General features: G+C 42.6%; 1 protein-coding gene across 16 annotated transcripts in view; it reads right to left on the bottom strand.

Moving 5' to 3' along the window:
- camk2g2 (calcium/calmodulin-dependent protein kinase (CaM kinase) II gamma 2) overlaps positions 1–22,774 on the bottom strand; it is a 357,622-nt gene that overhangs the window by 111,432 nt on the left and 223,416 nt on the right. For all 16 annotated transcript variants that reach the window (XM_072583442.1, XM_072583443.1, XM_072583438.1 and 13 more), the window contains exon 5: positions 10,286–10,351. In XM_072583442.1, coding sequence (XP_072439543.1) covers positions 10,286–10,351 — 66 coding nt within the window. The remainder of the gene's footprint in view (positions 1–10,285; positions 10,352–22,774) is intronic.

Genomic DNA, 22,774 nt, shown 5'->3' with positions numbered 1-22,774 from the left:
AAGAGCCAATACCAACAAAGAGAGAACTTGTTTTGCACAATGAGTTGTTGTGATTTGACTAAACACGATGGAGGAAACACATAAAATAGCAAAGTTGGAAACAGAATTGTTTGAAAGAAAAAGATTTGTAAGGCCATGGGAGAGAAAGAAAAGGAAATGGGTTAGACTCATAGAATCCCTACTGTGTGGAAGCAAACCATTCAGCCCAACGATTCCACCCTGACTCTCTGAAGAGTATCCCACACACACCCACCCCATCCCTGTAACTCTGCACTTCCTGTGGCTAACCCACCTAGCCTGCATATCCCTGGATACTATGAACAATTTAGCACAATCTTTGGATTATGGGAGGAAAATCGAAGGACCCAGAGGAAACCCATGCAGACACAAGGAGAATGCGTAAATTCCATACAGTCACCCGACGGTGGTATCGAACCTGGGTTCCTGTGCTATGAGGCAGTAGTGCTAACCACTGAGCCACCTCACTGGTTAATTGGATGGCTCATTCCAAGACGCAGTACAATCACAATGGGCCAAAAGGACCCCTTTTCTGTTCTATCTTTCAGTGATTCTGCATGTGTTTGGAAGAATGATGTAAATATTATTTTGCAAAACCTCAGATGTGGAGGGCAGGTTCTGCCTTGGTTCACCGCAAAGCTGGTGGCAAGAACAGAAACACTCAAGGCATTTGTAAGTGCAACCACAACAGTAATATTACAATTCATATTCCAGGTTATAAAATGGAGCATTATCTTTCTGTTACTGACGCAGTTTATCAGATTTATTTGCTCCTTGTGTGCAAGATTGCTACACATCTGTAAAATGAAAAAATTCTATTGCCTTTTGCTGGGGAATTGTGTTTGCCTTCTGTTTCGAACAGACCAATTCTATTTGCTTTTATTTTATTATAAATCAGAATCTCTTGGACTCCCAGCTGTGTACCATCCCCAATTCCTGTAAGTTCCACATATAAACACAAGCGTGCTTAGATTGAGTTTGGTTTCCATGGCAATAAATGCTGCTGATTAAATGTTTTTTTTTATTCCGCTCGGGTTATTTTGAGAATTTTTTTTTTACAAATACTTGTTTTTTCCCTGCTTTCTTCAGTTAAAGGAACATGTTGTGCACTTTAAGGAAATGCATTAATTGCATAATCCGTACCAATTCGTCATGTTTCAGCTGCAAATTAAAAAGAAACTGCTGTGCTCACTGGGGATTTAAGATAAAAGCAACAAATGCTCTAAATACATAGGGAATAGGTAAAATGTTCTGAAACAAAAACAGAAATTGCTGGAGGGACTTAGCAGGTCTGCTGGCCTCTGTGGAGAGAGAAAGCAGAGAAAAACGTTTCGGGTCCGGTTCTGAGTAAGGGTCATTGGACCTAAACCAATTACTCTGGTTCTCTCTCAATAAAAACCAAAACTGCAGAAGCTGTGTAAATTAGAAACAAAATCTGAAGTTGCTGGAACAGCTCAGCAGGTCTGGCAGCATCAGTAGAGAGAATTCACAGAGAACGTTTCGGATCCGGTGACTCTTCCTCAGAACTGATGATAGCTAGGAAAACGTTGGTTTAAATGCAGAAGATAAAATATGGGGAAGGGATAAGGAGTAAATGGTAGGTTGGGATGGAGAAAGAGAGACAAGAACAGTTGGACAGATGAAGGAGTGGATAACAATCTGGTTAGGAGGCTGAATGGCTACAAATGGGGATTGTTAGTGACTAATTGTGTGCAATAGCAGACTATGTGATAACAAGGCCTGTTGTGTGGAGGTAGAGGCTAGGGCTTGGGAGAGTTGCTGCCAGATCTGCTTAGCTTTTCCAGCAATTTCTGTTTTTGTTTTTGTTTCTCTCTCCACAGACGCTGCCAGACCTACTGAGTTTCTCCAGCACTTTCTGTTTTTGCCACAGATTCCAGCCTCTACAGTTTCTTTGTTTTACTTCAGGTGAAATGTTCTGTTTGATTATATTCCTGTTTATTGGGTTTTGCTAGGTGGACAATCTACAAGGTCATCTTCAAACAGCACATTTGGGAAAAAATGTTCGACCTTCATTTCTGACACAATTTTAGATGGTACAGGCGGCCCCTTTTATGGCAGTCATGCCCTGATGAATGTATGGGTATCTTGCCAAGATTTTTTACATACTTGATTTAAAATAGGGAGCTTCAAACAATAATAGCAGATTTGACAATCTTTCTACTTAACCATTCATAGGCATTTCAAACAAAGCACCAACATTTATGACATATTGTGATAAAAGAGCCGTGAACGTAGAATCAATATGAACTTTCCAAACAATCCTGGATGCATACTCACAGGCAAAAGATTTGCAGGTCTATCACAGGGGAGTGGGACGAATATAGATAAAAACAGAGAAGGGCAGCACGGTGGCACAGTGGTTAGCACTGCTGCCTCACAGCGCCAGAGACCTGGGTTCAATTCCCGCCTCAGTTGACTGACTGTGTGGAGTTCGCATGTTCTCCCCGTGTCTGCGTGGGTTTCCTCCGGGTGCTCCGGTTTCCTCCCACAGTCCAAAGATGTGCAGGTCAGGTGAATTGGCCATGCTAAATTGCCCCTAGTGTTAGGTAAGGGGTAGATGTAGATGTAGGGGTAGGGGTATGGGTGGGTTATGCTTCGGCGGGGTGGTGTGGACTTGTTGGGCCGAAGGGCCTGTTTCCACACTGTAAGTAATCTAATCTAAAAAAAAAGTGGGCCATTTAGCCCATTGTGTTTGCACTCTCTCTCAGAAAGAGCCATCCAGTTAGCCCATTCTCCTCCCTTTCATTCCCATAGCCTTGCAAATATCTCCCCTTCAAGTATTTAACCAATTTTCTTTCCAAAGTTGCTATTGTATTTGCTTCCTCCATCATGTTTATACAGGTTTATAAAATCATGCAGGGCAAGGACATTTCCCTGGGGTGGGGGAGTCCAGAACTAGAGGGCATAGGTTTAAGGTGAGAAGAGAAAGATTTACAAGAGACCTAAGGGGCAACTTTTTCACTGGTGATGAATGGAATGAACTGCCAGAGGAAGTGGTGGAGGCTCGTACAATTACAATGTTTAAAATACATCTTGATGGGAATATGAATATTTAGACAAATATGTGCCAAGTGCTGGCAAATGGGATTAGAATAATTTAGGATATCTGGTTGGCATGGACAAGTTGGCCAGAAAGGTCTGGTTCTGTGCCGTACATCTCTATGACTCTAAATCACAACAACTCACTCATTTAGGGAGCTAGCACAGACAGAGTGAGCCAAGTGGCCTCCAACTTCTGATGATTATCTATCTGTAGTGTGGATTTGCGTGATTCAGCAGTGGCCAATGGTTTTTGTGTACATTAGGGTAAACTAGAGAGTTCGAGAACTCAGTTGGCTCAGTTTGCAATGCTGAGCGATGTCAACAGCATGGGATTATTTCCTGAGGTTACCATGAATGACTCTCGGTCTCAATCTCTCCCCTCACCTGAGGCACAGTGATGATCAGGTTAAACCACCGTCAGTCGTCTCTCTCCAACAGAGAGCAGCTTTATGACCTGGTAAGGCAATGGGTGACTTTGCTGCATACACTAAATTCGACTAAAATGTTTTGTCAAAAAACAACTGGGAAGAGCTCACACCCAAAACTTTAACTCTCGGTTTACCCAAAGCTGGTGGGTCTTTCTATCCTTTGAGATTTAATAATTTACTATCGGAAGTGAACAATTTATAAAACTGGGTTTCTAACACTTGTCCATTGCTAGATTTCTTAGTGAGTTTGTTGCTGCTTTATCTATGGTAGGTGAAGTACTGCACACGTGACAACTTCGCAGCTGACACAAGTGTGATACACCTTTATACGGGGCACATCCAAGAAGCTAGATGTTTACATTGCCTGCAGAAAGTGGTTTATCTCACATTTGGAGTTTAGACACTTACCACAGTGGATTCAACCTTACCTCTGAATTCCTCTCTGGGACATCAATGTACAAACATTAAATGCATTTGTACAAAATTATTTTTCTTACTATTTTTAATGGAAGCGCCTACTTCGAAAAGGTTAATGTTTCTGTCAAAATGACAGAGGGAGTCAAACAGTAATGTACTGACTGACTCCAAACCTAGATTCTTGAGCAGTGAGATGGGATTTGTTAGCTGAGCAAAGTGGTGATTCACAGTAGGGAGAAATAAAATAAACAAATTCATTCTTGACAGTTGGAACAATATTGAGAATCTCATTTAAAAGCTGCTTGAATCAGGGGACTTCTTTTGCGCTATATAACATGAGACGACCTCACTCGTCATCCACTTGTACAAAAGGTTAGTGGCTCAATTCAATTATATTCATGAGTTACAGCCACCTGACTCGAATGAAACAAAGTTCAGAAAGTGACTGTTATTGCACCATTGCTTTGAAAGAGTTATTGAGGGCACTGTTTTGGTCATGAATGGGCTGGGGGAAATTGCTGGGCATTCGTGTTTTGCTCTTCAGAGGGTGACAGTGACTTCTGTTCTTGAACCACTGGTCCATTAGAGGGAAACCCACAGTGCTGTGGGGCATTAGCTCAAGGACTTCAGCACAGCAATAGTGCAAGAAAAATTAAATAGTTCTCAGCTAGGATGGTGTGTGGCTTGGACAGGAGGGGAACATTAGGATGGTAGCACTGCTATACATTTGCTGCACTTGCCCTTCTATATGGTTTAAGAAGTGGGTTTGGAAGATGTTGTTGAAGGAGCCTTAGTGATAGACATCAATGTTTAGAGGTTGGTTGGACAAGAGTCCTGGCATAATACTTTCTAGTCAGTGTTTTACTCCCACTCACGTCACAAATTCCAACACATTAATTACTTATTACCTGTACATTTTCTCCATTTTAAGCCAATTAAGCCAACAATCCAGCAATCTCCTGTTCCCCGATTCCATTTGTTCTTAGGCATCCCTGCAAGGTCTTACTTGGTGAGTTACTGCTGTGCATCTTTTGATGGTACACATCAGTGGTGGAGGGAGTGAATACTTGTGAATGTGGTGCCAATCAAGCAGGCTGCTTTGCCCTTTGTCTCGACTGTTGCCGCAACATCCAGGCAATTGGGGAGTATTCCATCACACTCCTGATTTGTGCCTCGTAGATAATGGATGTTGCTAATATATATCAAATCTTCAGCATATTTCACCACCAAAACATTTCCTTGGGTTTAACTTACAGTACAGGGGGATAATTGTTTCCCCCAGATTATTTGGGGATATCTGATGTACAGAAAAGTTAGGGAAATACTTCTTCCACACAAATGGTAACAAAAATCTGAAGTTCCCTCCTTCCTTAAAATGCTATTATGGTAAGGACCAACTGGAGTTTTCAAGCCCTAGATTGCTAGATGTTTTGTGGGCCTGGGTAGAGATAACGAATGTTATGGAGGAAACCTGGGGAAGTATAATTGAATTGCAAATCCATAATTATTAGTTGAATGGCAGGGCACAGAACAATATTATGGACACAGGAATACAAGGAGGCCATTCATTTCTCCTATTTAATTAGATAGACTCACACAGCACAGAAACAGACCCTTTGGTCTAATTTGTCCATATGGACCAAGATTCCCAAACTAAACTAGTTCCACTTGCCTGGGTTTGGCCTATATTCCTCTAAACTTTTCCTATTCGTGTACCTGTCCAAATATCTTTTAAATATTGTAACTGTACCTGCATCTACCACTTCCTCTGGTAGTTCATTCTACATATGAACCATCCTCTATGTGAAAATGGTGCCACTCGGGTCTCTTTTAAATCTTTCTCCTCTCACCTTAAAATGATGCCCTCTAGTTTCAAACTCCCCTACCCTAGAGAAAAAACATTTGCTATTCATCTTATCTATGTCCCTCATGATTTTGCAAACCTCTATAAGGTCACCCTACACTCCAGTGAAAAAAGCCCCAGCCTATCCAGCTTCTTCTTATAACTCAAATCCTCCAGTCCTGATAACATTCTTGTAAATCTTTCCTGCACCCTCTCCAATTAAATTCCTACAGCAGGATGACAAGAACTGTACACTCCAAAAGTGGTCTCACTCACGTCCTATACAACTACAACATGACATCTCATCTCCTATATTCAATGGTCTTTAATTAGCTCTCTGTCCGAGGAGCTGAATGACCTGCACTTGACCTTAATGTTCCTAACTTATTCCTAAGTGAATATTCCACAAACTCAAAACATTCTGATGGGGAGGCAGGGTCAATGCTTGAATTGTCTACTGATGGGCTACTCTCTGCACAGGGAGACCTTCACCAAGCATTTGCAAGACTTAAAACACAGGCTGTTGGTGGATAAAGGCAGGAGCCATGTTTCTGAGTAGTTGTTTTCATTGGCTAAAAACAAAGGCTGAAAAGCAAAGGAGATTGCAGTTTAGAAATTGATTGGAGCTAGGCCACTTTTGGAATACTGTGTTCAACTCTCATCTCCCTCCAGATAGGAAAGATGTTGAAACCTGAAAGGGTGTAGAAAAATTTACAAGGATGTTGCTGGGGTTGGAGAGTTTGTCCTATAGGGAGAGGCTGAATAGGCTGGGACTGTTTTCCCTAGAGCGTCAGAGGCTGAGTGGTGATGTTATACAGATTTATAAAATCATGAAAGGCATGGATAAGGTGAGTAGCCAAAGGCTTTTTCCTGCGGTAGGGGAGTCCAAAACTAGAGGGCATAGGTTTAGGGTGACAGGGAAAAGCGATAAAAGGGACCTAAGGGACAACTTTTTCACACAGAGAGTGGTGCATGTATAGATTGAGCTCCCAGAGTAATTGGTGGAGGCTGGGACAATGACAACATTTAAAAGGCATCTGGATGGGTATATGAACAGGAAGGGTTTAGAGGGATATGGGCTAAATGCTGGAAATGGCACATTAATTTAGGATATCTAGTCGGCATAGACGAGTTGGACTGAAGGGTCTGTTTCTGTGCTATATTACTCTATGAGTCAATACGCAGGACTTACAATGAGGAACGCTTTGATATTTCAAAAATGGAGTCCCACTGCTGGCCATATGAAGCCTCTTTTCCCTTCCTGGGGAGAACTGTTAGTCAGATGACCAAATTCCAGTTTGATGAAATGCTGCACTATATGCTTTCGAAAAATTAAACCTCTACTGACCAAACGTATGGTGAAATGTGGGACAGCATTGCAATCAATTTTTCAAAGTACTACTTTCAGAACTCATGAAAAAAGGAGGCCATTCAGCCCCTCTAATCTGTTTAAAGAATTATTGAGAGCACAGCTGCACCTCAGCTCTGTGCCTTGCAACGTTTTAAGAGGATTTATTTTAAAACACTGACCTCTAATGTGGATTGCAGCGCCCCTGGTCTGCTCAATTCTGAACTTGCTCTGGAATCAGTGGCGGTTGTCAAATTCGAAAGCTGTGGTGTTACCAAGACCCAACCCAGACACATCTCCCTGACGACTGTGGATTTTGTTTCTTGACTGGCACACCAGGTGGCAAGCTTGTGCAGTAATGGAAGAGATTTTGACCTCTCAAAGGTATCTGGCTCAGGAAACATGACCTAGACAACTCTAGCTGACCTGGAGTTGCCCCTTTATAAGGCCTGACTTGCAAATAAATATTATGTTACTGCAGCTTTAAGAATGGTACATTCAGAGTTAAAACGTTTAATGTTCGGAAATTTGCGAATTTCAAGTCATGTCATGGGCTCAGTATGACTTTGCCTGTGGGTAAAAGCAAAGTGATGAAAATTTTAGTCATAATTAGGCCTTGTGACAAAATAAAGGACAGCGCCTGATGTCTACTTGAAAACAAACTTTAGAAGCCTCTGTAGATGTGGTTTACTCTCAAAGATGTGAAAACATCACACAACAGATCCGCATTAGTAACAGTGAAGAAAACATAAGACGTCTAATTAAAGCAAACAGCTTTATTGTTTCACAAGGGAGAACTCTTAAGATACACCGTTAGAAAACAGGAACTTTAGTGAAAAAAAGTTTTGCATTGGTTAAAAACTCGTGATCTATGGGCGGCACGGTGGCACAGTGGTTAGCACTGCTGCCTCACAGCGCCAGAGACCTGGGTTCAATTCCCGCCTCAGGCGACTGACTGTGTGGAGTTTGCACATTCTCCCCGTGTCTGCGTGGGTTTCCTCCGGGTGCTCCGGTTTCCTCCCACAGTCCAAAGATGTGCAGGTCAGGTGAATTGGCCATGCTAAATTGCCCGTAGTGTTAGGTAAGGGGTAGATGTAGGGGTATGGGTGGGTTGCGCTTCGGCGGGGCGGTGTGGACTTGTTGGGCCGAAGGGCCTGTTTCCACACTGTAAGTAATCTAATCTAATCTATGATCAGGTTTTCTTTAAAACCAAGTGCACCTGCATAACACACTGGGCTGCACTAATTTTGCCAGCCTTGTTATAATCTACCAATTGAAGTGGCAAGGGAAATTTGACAGATGGGCAGCATGGTGTAATGTTACCCAGTGAGTCTACTGCAGCACCGGAAATGATTGAGTTTGCTTCTATTGCCTTAACTCCAAAGGGAACTGAAAAGGGAAACTTCATGGGGAGAGAGAGCAGGAGCAGTGGGACTAATTAGACAGGTCCTCGGAAGAAATGACACCGGTACCAGGGGCTGTGTAGCCTCCCTCTGGGAGTTGGAGCAAGTAACTTGTGTCAAGGTTGCACCAAACTCCGCCTAATTTGATCCTGTAGAACAACATTAATATTTCCGAGGATGTCACACCAATAACCACCTCAGTCTCAAAACAGAAAATATAAAGGGAAATGGTGGACGATACCTATGCTGCTCTGAGTAGAAAACAATTATAACAAGCATGAATTGTTTCATGGAATCCCAACAATTTCAGCCCATCAACTCTGCACTGACCCTCCGAACAGCATCCCACCCAGACCTAGAGCCAGCCACCTAGTCAAGCCCTGTAACCCTACGTTTCTCATGGCTAACCCGCTTAGCCTGGACATCCCTGGACACTACAGGGCAACTTTAGCCTGGCCAATCCTCCCTAACCTGCACATGTTTGGACTGTGGGAGGAAGCCAGAGCACCTGGAGGAAACCCACGCAGACACGGGGGGGATGTGCAAACTCCACACAGATAGTTGCCAGAGATGGACATCAAACCAGGGTCCCTGGCGCTGTGAGGCAGCAATGCTAACCACTGAGCCAACATGGTTAACTGCAACTGATATAAATCAAAAAAGTGTCACTATGTCTTAATTGTAATAATGGAGTTCATTATAGTGAGCTCCACTCAGACAAACTGAAGAGAATCTCACAACTGCAGTTGACTTCTCCTTCTATCAGCTGACCTCCTGTGGTAGTGCTCACAGAGACTGTGACCCCTTTAAGATTTTTGTGGTCTCAGACAGATCTTGCAGTCAACTGGATGCTAATACCAGGGAACAGATTGACAGCAGCTTGCCAGTCCATGGTATTTAGCTCGGGGAAGTGAATAGATTCTCAAAACCCAGAATAACAAATAGGAGTGGACAGATTTTGTTTCTTTATCTATGTACTTTCAGCACCTTAGTTCGTCACAGTGGTCATGCAGTAAGACTTCATGGATATCATATGGGATTTCAGTCCTCTTGGATTAATTCTGGGCACCGGTTTAGCCTCATCTTTGGATAAAGGATACTGTGATTACTGCAAAATGTTTTGCATGTAGGGAACAGTTTGAGGCAGGGGCTTAGAGGGAGTAAAACAATCCACCGTCTTCACTCGGCACAGCACAATTAACAGCCCCTCTGACTGGCCTTTGGGTTTGGACCACAGAATCCCTGTACAGAATGAAACCATTTGGTCCATCGCTTCGATGGTGGTGCTTTGAAAGACTTGTCCATTTTCGTCATGCTCCCAAAAGATTTCCTCATAATCTGACTAACCACTTGATATACATAGTCACCCATCTAGCTTCCAGGCACAGCCCTCCTGAAGAGCAACCTTGAGGTTGATGAGAAGACAGCAGACAATGTTGGCCACAAAGCAGCAGAGTATCAACCATGCTATTCCTTCCACTAGCACAGGATAATTTAAACATTGAAATATTGGAGAAAGACCCCGATGGATCTTGTGTGCAAGCATCTAATCAATGGACAACGTGCAGAACAAAATATCATATCTATTTTCAACCCAATATTTGAGCCAATCTTTGCAACTCATCCTCAATCAGTACATCAGACATTTGCCTGAACTCTGACAGATCAATAACAACATGAAACTGTCATCATTTCCTGCTTAGTTAGCATTAATGATGAAGGGAAAAACAGAATTCAAAGTCAATCTATTTGTTTGGCTACCTACCTTGCATCTGCTTCACTGTAGTACTCCCTGGCGACAATATCTTCAAAGAGTTCTCCACCAGTGACCCTACAAATTAAAATCAAAAATGCAGACATTGAAGGGTGAAAGCAGTAATCAGAGGAACACGGTGATTATACCTGGCTGTGCACGTTGGAAAAGATCCTTCCCACACAGTTTCGATTGCCTCTGGAGTGTTCCTAAGCAATTATCTGGCTGGTTTCAGCAGTGCTGTTAATCAAGCATTTGTGGCAAGGATCACCAAGTTCTGAGCTTATTCAACCCCAGTCACTCATAGCTGAGTAACACATGATATGTATTTTCAGCAGCAATATTACTGATTACTCTCAAGGCCAAAGCAAAATAGAGTTTCAATCCTTAATCATGTCTCACATAACAATACAGACAATTGAAGTCTGACTTCACAAAAGAATCCATCCACTGAACATTATATGCCCTCTATTATGAGGAATGAATCAAGAACTGTTCTTGCATTTACAGAGGCATGTTTCAAGATGAAAACTTATTATTCATTAGCATCCTCAGGCACATATACAAGAGTGTCTCACATCAATATTTGTTACAGGAAACAATTGCGACTACAAAGTTGGCACAGTGACAGAATACAGAGCGGTGGTGAACATTGATGGCAATGTAGAATAAAGGGAATAATTTTAAAAGTGATGTAGAAACAGAGGGTCCTGGGGATGTGTGTGCATAAACCATCAAAGATGGCAGTGCAACTAAAGAAGCTGGTTTGGATGAATACAGGATCCCAGACTTCATAAACAGAGGCATCAATTGCAAAACAAACTTTATAAGTTACTGCTTCATAGGAACATAGGAAGGTCATTCAGCCCCTTGAGCTTCTTCCACCATTCAATCAGATTGCGGTTGATCTGTGGCCTAACTCCATACACTTGCTATATCCCTCTGCTTAACAAAAAGCTATCTGTCTCAGATTTAAAATTATCAACTGTCCACTGCCGTTTGTGGAAGAGCGTTCCAAGCATCTACCACCCCTTGTGTCAAGTCCTTCATTGCATCGCTCCCAAACGGTCTTGTTAGATTCTTTTTTTTTGAGATTCTTACACACTTGATGCAATACCCAACTTTTGTGGACAGTCAGAATTCATTAAGCAAGTACAAGCTTTGCAGGATCACTTAACACTCTTCGTAATGCTTGCTTGCGAAGCGTGTCAAGAGAAGCTCTGAACAAAGGGACCAGGTCTTCCTTAAAACAAAATTTTTACATCCCAGTTAGTAATGCCCATAAGACAACCCCCAGCCACTTCCTCACAGTCACTTACCACTCAAGACACAATTCAGTGACCTGATTATGTCCAGAAACAATGTAATCTAGATTATTCCTTAATGGCAAGATCTGGTATAAATTGTTTTTTTTTAACTGGAGGGTGTGGTCAGAATTCCAACTGTATTGTTCTTATTATTTCTGAACAGGAGATGATAATGTAAATTTATTCTGAGTAGTTGGAGATGATAATGTAAATTTACTCTGAATAGTAGGAGATGGCAATGTAAATTTTGTACATTGTATCTGCAAGACAGAGAAACATACCAACCTACCCCCAGGACATCCAATTTCTTGAAGGTCAGCACAGCAAATTAACCCTTTAATATCTCAGTCTGCCTCTAATTTTTAGATTATGCCCCCAAATTCTAGAATCCCCAACCAGTGGTAATAGTTTATCTTTATCTACCTCAACCGCTATACTATGTCCAATTCTAGACAGCATATTTTAGGAAGGATATTGAAGGAGTAGAGAGGGTTCTCTAAAAATTTTCAAGATTGGTTTCAGGGTGGATCAATTAAGCTGAACAGCTCCAACATCTTCAAAGAGAAGGTTAAGGCATGATTCAATTGATGGAGTACATAGGGACAAGTCAGGGTGGGGGGGGGGGGGGGGGGGGGGGGGGGGCGGGGGCTTAAGAAACAGAGATTTAAAGTGATTGGCAAAAAATCAAAGGTGACAAAAAGAAAATTATTTTTTTTAAAGAATGGAGTAGTGGTTATAACCTGCCCAAAAGAGCAGTGTAGTCAGATTTGATTCAGGCTTCCAAACAGAAATTTGATTAACATGTGAAGAAAAGGAAAACAGCAGGATTACAGGAAAACACTGGTGAGAGTGGGACTTGCCAGATTGCTGTTATTTCCATTCAGTATTAAAAATCACACAACACTAGGTTATAGTCCAATAGAGTTATTTGAAAGAACTAACTTTTGGAGCGCTGCTCTTTCATCAGGTAGTTGATGAAGTTGATTAGCTACCCGATGAAGGAGCAGCGTTCAAAAAGCTAGTACTTTCAAATAACCCTGTTGAACTATAACCTGGTGTTGTATGATCTTTAACTTTGTCCATGCGGTGCAACATCGACACCTCCACATTCTGTACAGTAGACATTCAACGCTTCTCTAAATGCCTGTTTTCCAACATGAAGCACAAATCAATGCCAGCAATGAAGATATGGCCAGTCTCCCTAGAATCAGATCAGATCTAAGTCACTGCTGACCAGCCCAAAGTATGGACCAAGGGACATTCTCATTAGACTCTGGAGTATCCATGTATCAGACCTTGCTTTGAGTCACACCGATTAACAGAAGAATGCTAATCACACTTCAAACCAATACGTTGTATCTGATGTACTCTAGATTGGAAGACTTGTTGCTGAAATGCTAGTCTATTTTCTTCCTCGTCTTTTCAACTCTTGTGACGGAGATTATCTGTTCATTATGTGAGTTAAATTCTTTTGTCAGGATGGATCAAGGAACATTAGTTACATTAGTGCACTTAATATGCGCCTGTTAACACTGTCAACAAGTCCTTTGCTTGTGAACAGATGAAAAATAGTTATATTCGTTAAGAGGCAAGTGAAGGGATGGAAATGCACTTTAAATAGATTCCTTTCTTCAACAGATTGACATCGGAGTTAGCAGAATGATTTATGAAATTTCAATTGCTATTTCAATGACTATTTATGGTGTGACTGGGAGAATTTGAGGCAGAAATTCCAACAATCCCTCTCTCTTCGCGCTGGGAGGTTGAATCCTTTGATGCCACTGTTCTGTGTTTGTTCTCTTCCTCGGTTGCCTAGTGCACTTAAAAATAGTCTTTATTTATCTTGCATCTTAATCTTGTTTTTAATGGCCCTACCTTGAATCCCTAAACTGTTCTCAAGAGATTGTTAATGGGGTAGTTGTTGTCATGTTGCACAGGACCCAGTATGAGGGGGTTATGGTACATCTCACACTACTGGGAGTACATACCAACAACTAAGAAAATCAAGCTTGCTCTCTCAAACAGTTCAGTGACTTATTGTCACAGATATCAGGCTTTTAAATATACAAAGTAGGATGCGCACAAAACAATATAAGGCTATACAATTTGCTTATACAGTACAATTTTTAGGTAAAGGCAGAGAGAGTCAGGCGAACATTTTTCTAGCATGTTAAGCATAACAATGTATAAAAACAAATAATTTGGCTCCTACAAGTGCAAGCAATTTGTGGTCAGTTAAATTTATCAAAGATTTAAACCAGGTCCTGGCACTTTCAAAACACAACCCAAGATGTACACGATAATTTCTCTTTTAAGATTTAGGACATACTTAACAAAAAATTCAGTATTTGTGCTTTAAAAAAAATAGAACTTCTTCTTAAGTTTCTCCTCCAGCTCCCAAAGGCAACGGCCGGTTTTGGGAAACAGTTACATGGTTAACCATGTCAGAAATCACATGACACCAGGTTATAGTCCAATAGGTTTACTTGAAATCACAAGCTTTTGGAGCGCTGTCCTTTCTTCACCTGACGAAGGAGCAGTGACCCAAGAGCTTGTGATTTCAAATAAACCTGTTGGACTACAACCTGGTGTTATGTGACTTCTGACATTGTTCAGCCCAGTCTGCACCTCCATATCATAGCTAAACATGCACCTAGGTCAAATGGCGTTCGGTTTATGCGAACCCTGGGTCATAGTTCAACAGGTTTATTTGGAAGTACTAAACTTTCAGGTCACTGCACCTTTGTCAGGTGAAGAAAAGACAGTGCTCCGATAGCTTGTCATTTCAAATAAACCTGTTGGATTATAACCTGGTGCTGTGTGACTTTTAACTTTGTCCACCCCAGTTCAACACTGGCACCTCCACATTATGTGAACACTGGCAGTGGACAAGAAATGGCTACGCAACTACAATATGCATCAACCACCACCCTCTTAGTTTTCACAGGGAAAGAACGTGCAGCTCGTGTTAGGGGTTTGCTGATACTAATCAGATACAAGAGCCATGGCTGATTTTCCTTTCCCCGTCAAGATCCTCTGATAACTGCACTCATACAGCTGGGAACGGGAAACAGCACAGACCAGAGCTTCAGCCAGAGATATCTGTGATCTGCAAAACTGGGCAGCCAGCATTATGGTGTATTAACCCAAAAACAATCAGGAGGGTCCAAAACACTTTGTGTCAAAAAGCACCCGAATGTTTGAGGAAGTATCACAATTCACAGAAGGCAGCAAGTGCAAAATCTTACTGATTGGGAGCACCCACCACTGGGACTGAGTTGCAGCAGCAAGGTACCTAACCTTGCCCCACTTCTCTGATCCATGCCCCCATTGAGCAAGATTCCAGTTTCCTGAAAATTAGCCTTTTGCGGTTTCCAGAGAATTTGCTGTAGATTTTTTATAAAAAGCTAAGGCTGAGAATGGAGAATTGGCACATTGAAACTAAGTCTTCCCATCCCCAAACTCTACTGTTATAACACAGACCTTCATTATGATTGCATCCTCACAGCTTTTGCTTTGGCAAACCCAGTCTTGCTAATTCTCAGTTGTTCTGCTGAAGTGTCCTTGACTCAGTGAGCAGCACGCTCAGGTCGGAGTCAGAATTGGGTTCCTGTCACTCTGGAAATCCCAGAATGAAATCTAGGCTGGCACCCCAGCGCGGTACTGAGGGAGCACTGCACTGTCAGAGCTGCTGTGTTTCAGAAGAGATGACTGTAGTGATTGTAATGAGGTCAACCAGTTGGAAATCATAGAATATGAGTTCCCTGACTGGGGCTGTTAACCTGGTCCAATCAGGGAGACCTGGCTGACAGAAAAGAAAAGGAGTCTCAGACCTCTCTGTTCACTCAGAGTTCTGATGTGGATGTGCTGGTGGTGGACTGGGGTGGACAAAGTCACATAACACCATGTTATAGTCCAGCTGATGAAGGAGCAGCACTCTGAAAGCTGGCGATTTTAAATAAACGTGTTGGACCATAACCTGGTGTCATGTGACTTCTGACTCGGACAGTTGGCTCTGAGGGAGCTGGATCAGAGTTAAGGACACTCCAGATGTAAATAAAGGGTGACTTGCTGACAGGATACTGGATTCTGTGGAGTAATTTCAATGACAAAATGCAGGATCTATCTAGCTGGCCAGACAGATGTGAAAGACCACAAGGAGGAGGGCAGGAGCTGATTCTCACCAAGTCTCCCACTTCATATTTATCCTTTAACCTACACCTGAAAAAATAAAGAGGTTTATGTGACCATTAACTGGTATGTGGAAGCTTGCTGCACACATATTGTGCTTCCTATGTTTCAACAGTGACAATACTTCACTGACTGTAATGCATGCTGGAACATCCCAAGAACATGCAAGAGTGTGTTTGCTTCACAGTTTGAGCTACATGGAGTGAAAATGATGCTTCCAGACAGGTCTTGACTACAGGATGCAGGTCAATCCCTGTATCTGTATAAGCATCAGCTCGGAAAAATGAAGAATGTGACAAATTTTTGATGGTGGGGAAGCCACTCTGGAGACACATCTGCAGAATTTTTAAGTGTGAGAATTAGGAGCTTTACAGAACAAGCCAGCTTTAGAAACAATAGTAAAATCTTACAGCACAGAAGGAAAGCATTCAGTCTTCATGCCTGGGTCAGCTCTCAGAATATGATCTGAGGAAGGGTCACTGAACCCAAAAAGTTAACTCTGATTTCTCTCCACGGTTGTTTCCAGACCGGCTGTACCTTTGCAGCAATTTCTGATTTTGTTTCTGATTTCCAGCATCTGCAGTTCTTTCACATTTCACCCAACCAGTCTTCTCCTCTCATCCGTATCCTCACAGCCATTTAAACACTCCTCCTTCAATCATTTTTAACCAATGGTTTTGAAAGTTACTTGTCTCTGACAATTCCTCTAGTGTCTCAGTCTCAGTCGGAACTCACTGTCCAGAAAATGTTCTTTTTATCTTGCTGGTGGAGCTTTAGCCAATCTCCTTAACACTGCATCCTGTTGGTGAGCTTCCATCATCAAAACCTTTTCTACAGCACCAGCTACAAAGAGATCAAACGTCTGCTTGATCCTACAGGTTTCCTGATTAATAAGTGCAGGTAATACATACCATCTGCGTGGAAGATCATTACAAACGGTACAGTCGGTCAGTCACCACAAAGCAGAAAGTTGTCGTGACTAATAGTCATTAACTGATTAACATGGGAGCAATGACTTAAAATGCTGCACATGACAGGAGTAAATGAGGGGCAGGGTTGAGAAGGATGGCTGCTGTTCTAAATTCCACCTATTACTTTCACAATACATGTGGACTAAAGGTATGACACCAACGGATCCTGGCCCCAAACAACAGAAAACGTTAGCATGAGATCCAAGCCAGGCTGAAGAATTTAATCTGCTCCGCTGTGTTTCATCCAGCACAGGGAGATTAAAACAGCAGGAAACCGGAATATTGTAAAAGGCAAACAAAAAGGCATGAAAGTAGAGCAATGGGGAAAGCAGGAATTACCTCAGAACCGCTGCCTAGATTCTGCAATCACTTTTCCTGTATTTAAATCTCTGGATATGTGACCCCATGGTTTGGGTTTTATGACTGCTCCACAATCCAAGGATCAGATCCAGGTCTTTCCTGTGGGGATTTACAACAAACCTTCTGAGTTCTGCTGTGATGACTTGGTCACTACAGCTCATCGTAAGCATAACCAGCAGAACCCTGAGCATATGCCAAGCAAGGAAGCAGACTGGGGCTCCTTACTCTCAAAAAGAATAAGCTAAGTGGTGATTGTTCAATGAATCCCAAGTCAGATGGTGAAGGATGAATCTAGATCAAAATCCTTTCCGTGGTAATTGGTTTATTTACGGATGCAGCGTTACACTTGTCAGCCTCTGATCTACCGACACCCCTTCTCCCAGCAGCTCCTATTACAAGGAAAGGATGCAACCTTTCCTCTCACTTGAAGTTTTGACAACATTATTGCCCAGTTTGAAACCAAGTATCTTCCATATTTTAGGTAATCAAAACCACGATAAATTCAGTACCGCATGTCGGACTTGTAGCAATGCCCATGGGATTAAGGATCCTATTATCTAGCAATGAAGTACCTGTCTTGTGTCAGTCTCTACTTGGGTGTGCTCAACGTAGCTACTTCCTAAACAGGCTGCTCAGAGATGTTATGACTCACCTCTGGAGCAGATGGGATTTAAACCCAGGTCCCCTGTCTCAGAAGAAAGGACATTACCACTGTGCCAAAAGCACCCTTAAACTCCACATAATTCATCAATCAGGGAAGGACTTATACACTTAATAGTAGGGTCCTGGGGAGCGTTGCCAGAAAAAGAGACCTTGGAGTGCAGGTTCATAGTTCCTTGAAGGTGGAATCACAGTTAGATACTTGCCTTTATTGGTCAGTGCATTGAGAATAAGAGTTGGGAGATCATGTTGTGGCTGTACCTGACACTGGTTAGACCACTTTTGGAATTCTGCAATTCAAATTTGGTCTCCCTGCTTAAGGAAAGATGTTGTGAAACTTGAAATGGTTCAGAAAAGATTTACAAGGATGTTGCCAGAGTTGGAAGGTTTGAGCAATAGGAAAAGGCTGAACAGGCTGGGATTATTTTCCCTGGAGCAATAGAGGCTGAGGGGTGACCTTAGAGAGGTTTATAAAAAACATGAGGGTAAATAGACAAAGGCTATATTCCTGGGGTGGGGGAATCCAGAACTAGAGGGCATACGTTTAGGGTGAGAGGGGAAATGTTTGAAACTTTTTCACACAGAGGGTGGCACACGTATGGAATGAGCTACCAGAGGAAGTGGTGGAGGCTGGTACAATAGCAACATTTGAAAGGCATCTGGATGGGTATATGAATAGGAACGGTTTAGAGGGATATTGGCCAAATACTGGCACATGGGACTAGATTAATTTAGGATATCTGGTTATAATGGATGAGTTGGACCAAAGGGTCTGTTTCTACTTTCTACATTTCTATATCTTCTCACCTGTTTCTGCTTAATCTATACTTTATAATTAACATAACAAGGGCTCTTGTGACAAACAATATCTCTGTACGTGTTGATCAGAAAATATTTAATCATTGTCATACTAACAATGACTTGGTTGAGGGTCTCTTCTGGCAGAGTGGTATGCCCCTACCCCTGGGCAGGAAAATGAAGGTTAAAGTCTTATCTGCTCCAGAAGTGTATGATAACTGAAAGTTGATTAAAACATCTAACAATGACCTGGTAGATTGTTTTAAAATTCAGCTCCAAAACTAGAGCTCATAAATAAAGATTCACAAACCAACCTGACTTAGAAATTCAAAAGGCATATCAGGAGTGTGATTAGGATACAGAACTTGCTACCATGAGGAATAGTTGAGTGGAAAATCACACAGCCATTGAAGAGACTACTCTGCAAGCACATTATGGAGGGAAGGAACAAAAGGTATTTTTGTTGAGAGGATGGGAATACTAGCAAAGCCCAGCTGGGCTGAATAGTCTGTTTCTGTTCTGTAGACATAATGTGACTTAGTTACTTTTTAATGATACATAAATAAAAGTCACCACCATCTCAGAGCATAGGGCTGCTCTCTCATTACAGAGTGAGAGATAGGTTTAACTGAGGGTCACCAAACCTCAGGAAAGGGGCAGGGTCAAGAAGATGGGACCTTTACGGTGACTCAGACGGTATGGGAATTGAACATATGCAAAAACGAGGACTGCAGATGCTGGATATTAAAGTCAAGATTAGAGTAGTGCTGGAAGAGCACAGCAGGTCTGGCAGTATCCGAGGAGCAGGAAAATCGATGTTTCGGTCCAAAGCCCTTCATCAGGAAAGAGGCAGGGAGCCTCCGGGGTGGAGAGATACATGGGAGGGGGGGTGGGCTGGGGAGAAGGTAGCTAAGAGTGCAATAGGTGGATGGAGGTGGGGGTAAAGGTGATAGGTCGGAGAGGAGGGTGGAACGGATAGGTGGGACAGGTCATGAGGATGGTGCTGAGCTGCAAGTTTGGAACTGGGGTAAGGTGGGGGGAGGGGGAAATGAGGAAACTGGTGAAGTCCACATGGATGAATTGAACATCTGCCACTGGCATTTCTCTGCATTGCAAACCAGCTGTCCAACCAACTGAACTAATCAACATTCACAATGTTTCACTGGTAGCACTCTGGCCTCTGTTTCAGAATGTTGAGGTTTTGAGGCTTTTGGTCCCATCCCATGGGTCAAGAGAGGTTAAACTTTTGGATGCTGTCGTAAACTTTTGGATGCTGTCCCTCTGGTGAGATCCCAAGGCACTGTTTAGAGGAAGAACTGGAAAGTTATCCTGGTCGACATGCCATCCCTCAAACGACATGTGGAGCAGGTAATCTGGTTAGCTATGCCCTTGCTGTTTATGAGGCCCGTCTGTGTGCAAACTGGTCACCATGTTCTATGCATCACAGTGATTACTCTTTGAAGGTGCTTCATTAATTATAAAGAGATTGTCAGAGTATTGAGTACAGGGGTTGGGAGGTCATATTGCGGCTGTACAGGACATTGGTTAGGCCACTGTTGGAATATTGCGTGCAATTCTGGTCTCCTTCCTATCGGAAAGATGTTGTGAAACTTGAAAGGGTTCACAAAAGAGTTACAAGGATGTTGCCAGGGTTGGAGGATTTGAGCTATAGGGAGAGGCTGAACAGGCTGGGGCTGCTTTCCCTGGAGTGTCGGAGGCTGAGGGGTGACCTCATAGAGGTTTACAAAATTATGAAGGGTATAGATAGCGTAAATAGACAAAGTCCTTTCCCTGGGGTTGGGGAGTCCAGAATGAGAGGGCATAGGTTTAGGGTGAGAGGGGAAAGATATAAAAGAGACCTAAGAGGCAACTTTTTCACGCAGAGGGTGGTACATGTATGGAATGAGCTGCCAGAGGAAGTGGTGGAGGCTGGTACAATTGCAACATTTAGGAGGCATTTGGATGGGTATCTGAATAGGAAGGGTTTGGAGGGATATGGGCTGGGTGCTGGCAGGTAGGACTAGATTGGGTTGGGATATCTAGTTGGCATGGACGGGTTGGACCGAAGGGTCTGTTTCCATGCTGTACATCTCTATGACTCTATATATATGCAAGTATTTCATTTTTATACTTCTTAATTAGAAGTTCATTTATCAGAAATCATCAAAGCCGTCCTTGTAGGGAAGAATTTAAATCTATAGAAGAAAGCCCTTTGGTCCAACTTTCTTTAATCAGCTGAAAATCTGAATGTTTGCTGTTGGCATTGGCGGGGGGATAGTCTTCAATAGCCAGTGCTTCGAAAGATTAGTATTTTAATCATTTTATGACGGCAGATGGGACTTAGACCCAGACCTTCTTGTTGAGAGGTTGGGACATTACCACTGCACCAGAAGCCCCTAATGCATTTGGAAATGTTTCTGTCTGGTGAATTCAGAGGTGCCATCCTTACCTGGCCTATATGTGACTCCAGACCCACAGCAATGTGGTTGACTATGAACTGTCCCCTGGGCAATTAGGGATTGGCAATAAATACTGGCCCAGGCAGCAATGCCCACATCCATTAAAGAATATTTTAAAATATCTACATTAGGAAACTATCAACATTGACACGTAGTGTTCACATTGTTCTTAACAAGGACAGTCTTCTGTGATGGTGTTTGAAAGAATCATTATGAAAAATTCAACAGGCAAGTAATCGCAACAGATTAAATTACTCAATTACTTCTAGGTTCATTTTAGGTCAGACTTTGCAGGATCCAATTATCACAGAGATAAGTTCACCTGTTCATACATATGATTATAAAATCCTGAAAACAGTGCTTGTAGTGTCTCATGTCAAACCAACATCAACCAAATGAGGTACCTTTGAAGTGTTGTCACTGCCGATACCTACACCAAGTATGGGAGTCAATGAGTGCAGTCATCTGGATGGGCTGTTTAATGATGCAGAGTGATACCAACAGTGTGGGTTCAATTCCCTCACCGGCTGAGTTTACCATGAAGGACTCTCCTTCTCAACTTCTCCCTTCACCTGAGGTGTGGTGACCTTCTAATTCCATCCTCATCACATTCTATAGGGGATTCATTGAGAGTACCCTGAGCTGCTGCCCCCACTGCCTGGTTCGGGAATTGCATCGTCTTGGATCCTAAGTCCCTACAATGGATAGTGAGGACAGCTGAGAAGATCATCAGGGTCTCTCTTCCCTCCATTACAGACAGTTATACCACATGCTGCATCCACATGGATGACCCCACACATCCCTCATCCAAATTGTTCTCCGTCCTGCCATCTGGCAGAAGATACTGGAGCATTCGGTCTCTCACGGCCAGACTGTGCAATAGTTTCTACTCCCAAGCCATACTACTTATCACTGTATGATCACACTCTATTCCATTTGAAATTTTTGGACAGCTTTTTCAATTGCTGCTAAAACAATGTTTTATTAATGGTCATTCATTGTTACATTGTAATTTGTCCACCACTGTGCCTATTGTCTTGTCTTGTCAGGAATTACTGTGCTGTCTTGCATGTTTTGCACTTTATGCTGCCCTCTGCATGACCGCAGTCTCATGTAGTCTGTGTGTTCATATAGTACCTTGGTCCTGGAGGAACGCTGTCTCGTTTTTATTGTACCAGCTGTATATGATAGAAATGACAAATAAAGTTACTCTACTCAGGATAAACCACCGCCAGTCATTTCTCTCTCTCTAATAAGACCCTGGTCTGGTCGGACTGTGGCTTCTTTATATGCCAATTGTGCCAGTAGATCTCTGTAACAAGATCCCATGCACAGTAAGGAGAGAACTGGACAGTTAATCTGATTTTGATGACTGAGGGAGGAATGTTGGCCAAACACCTCCAATGACATCCACCACATTTTACCTTGAGCAAGCAGCATTTTGTGAATGTCGCATCCACATGGGCACAACTATGGCCTTGGGAGTGTCAGCTCAGACTACGTGCTCAGCTCCTCGAGAGGCAGGGCTGTGAGCTCATGAAATTCCAACTTCAAAGCAGGAGGGTGCTGTCAGTTTAACTAAATGGCAGGTTGCTCAAGCAATCACCTGGCATATGATAAGCTGAAACAAGACTGGGACTAATTTAGGATAGCAATGGGTTTTCCTGTACAAGCACACTGGACCACTGGAGTGCTACAATGACAGGCACATCAGATGGGGAGGACTGCATGACTACAAAGGGAGCCAACTGGTAT

This window comes from Chiloscyllium punctatum, chromosome 13, assembly GCF_047496795.1.
Source record: "Chiloscyllium punctatum isolate Juve2018m chromosome 13, sChiPun1.3, whole genome shotgun sequence".
NCBI classification, from domain to species: Eukaryota; Metazoa; Chordata; class Chondrichthyes; order Orectolobiformes; family Hemiscylliidae; genus Chiloscyllium; species Chiloscyllium punctatum.
Note: the sequence above shows the minus strand (reverse complement) of the source record. Positions and strands in the feature narration are given on the sequence as shown.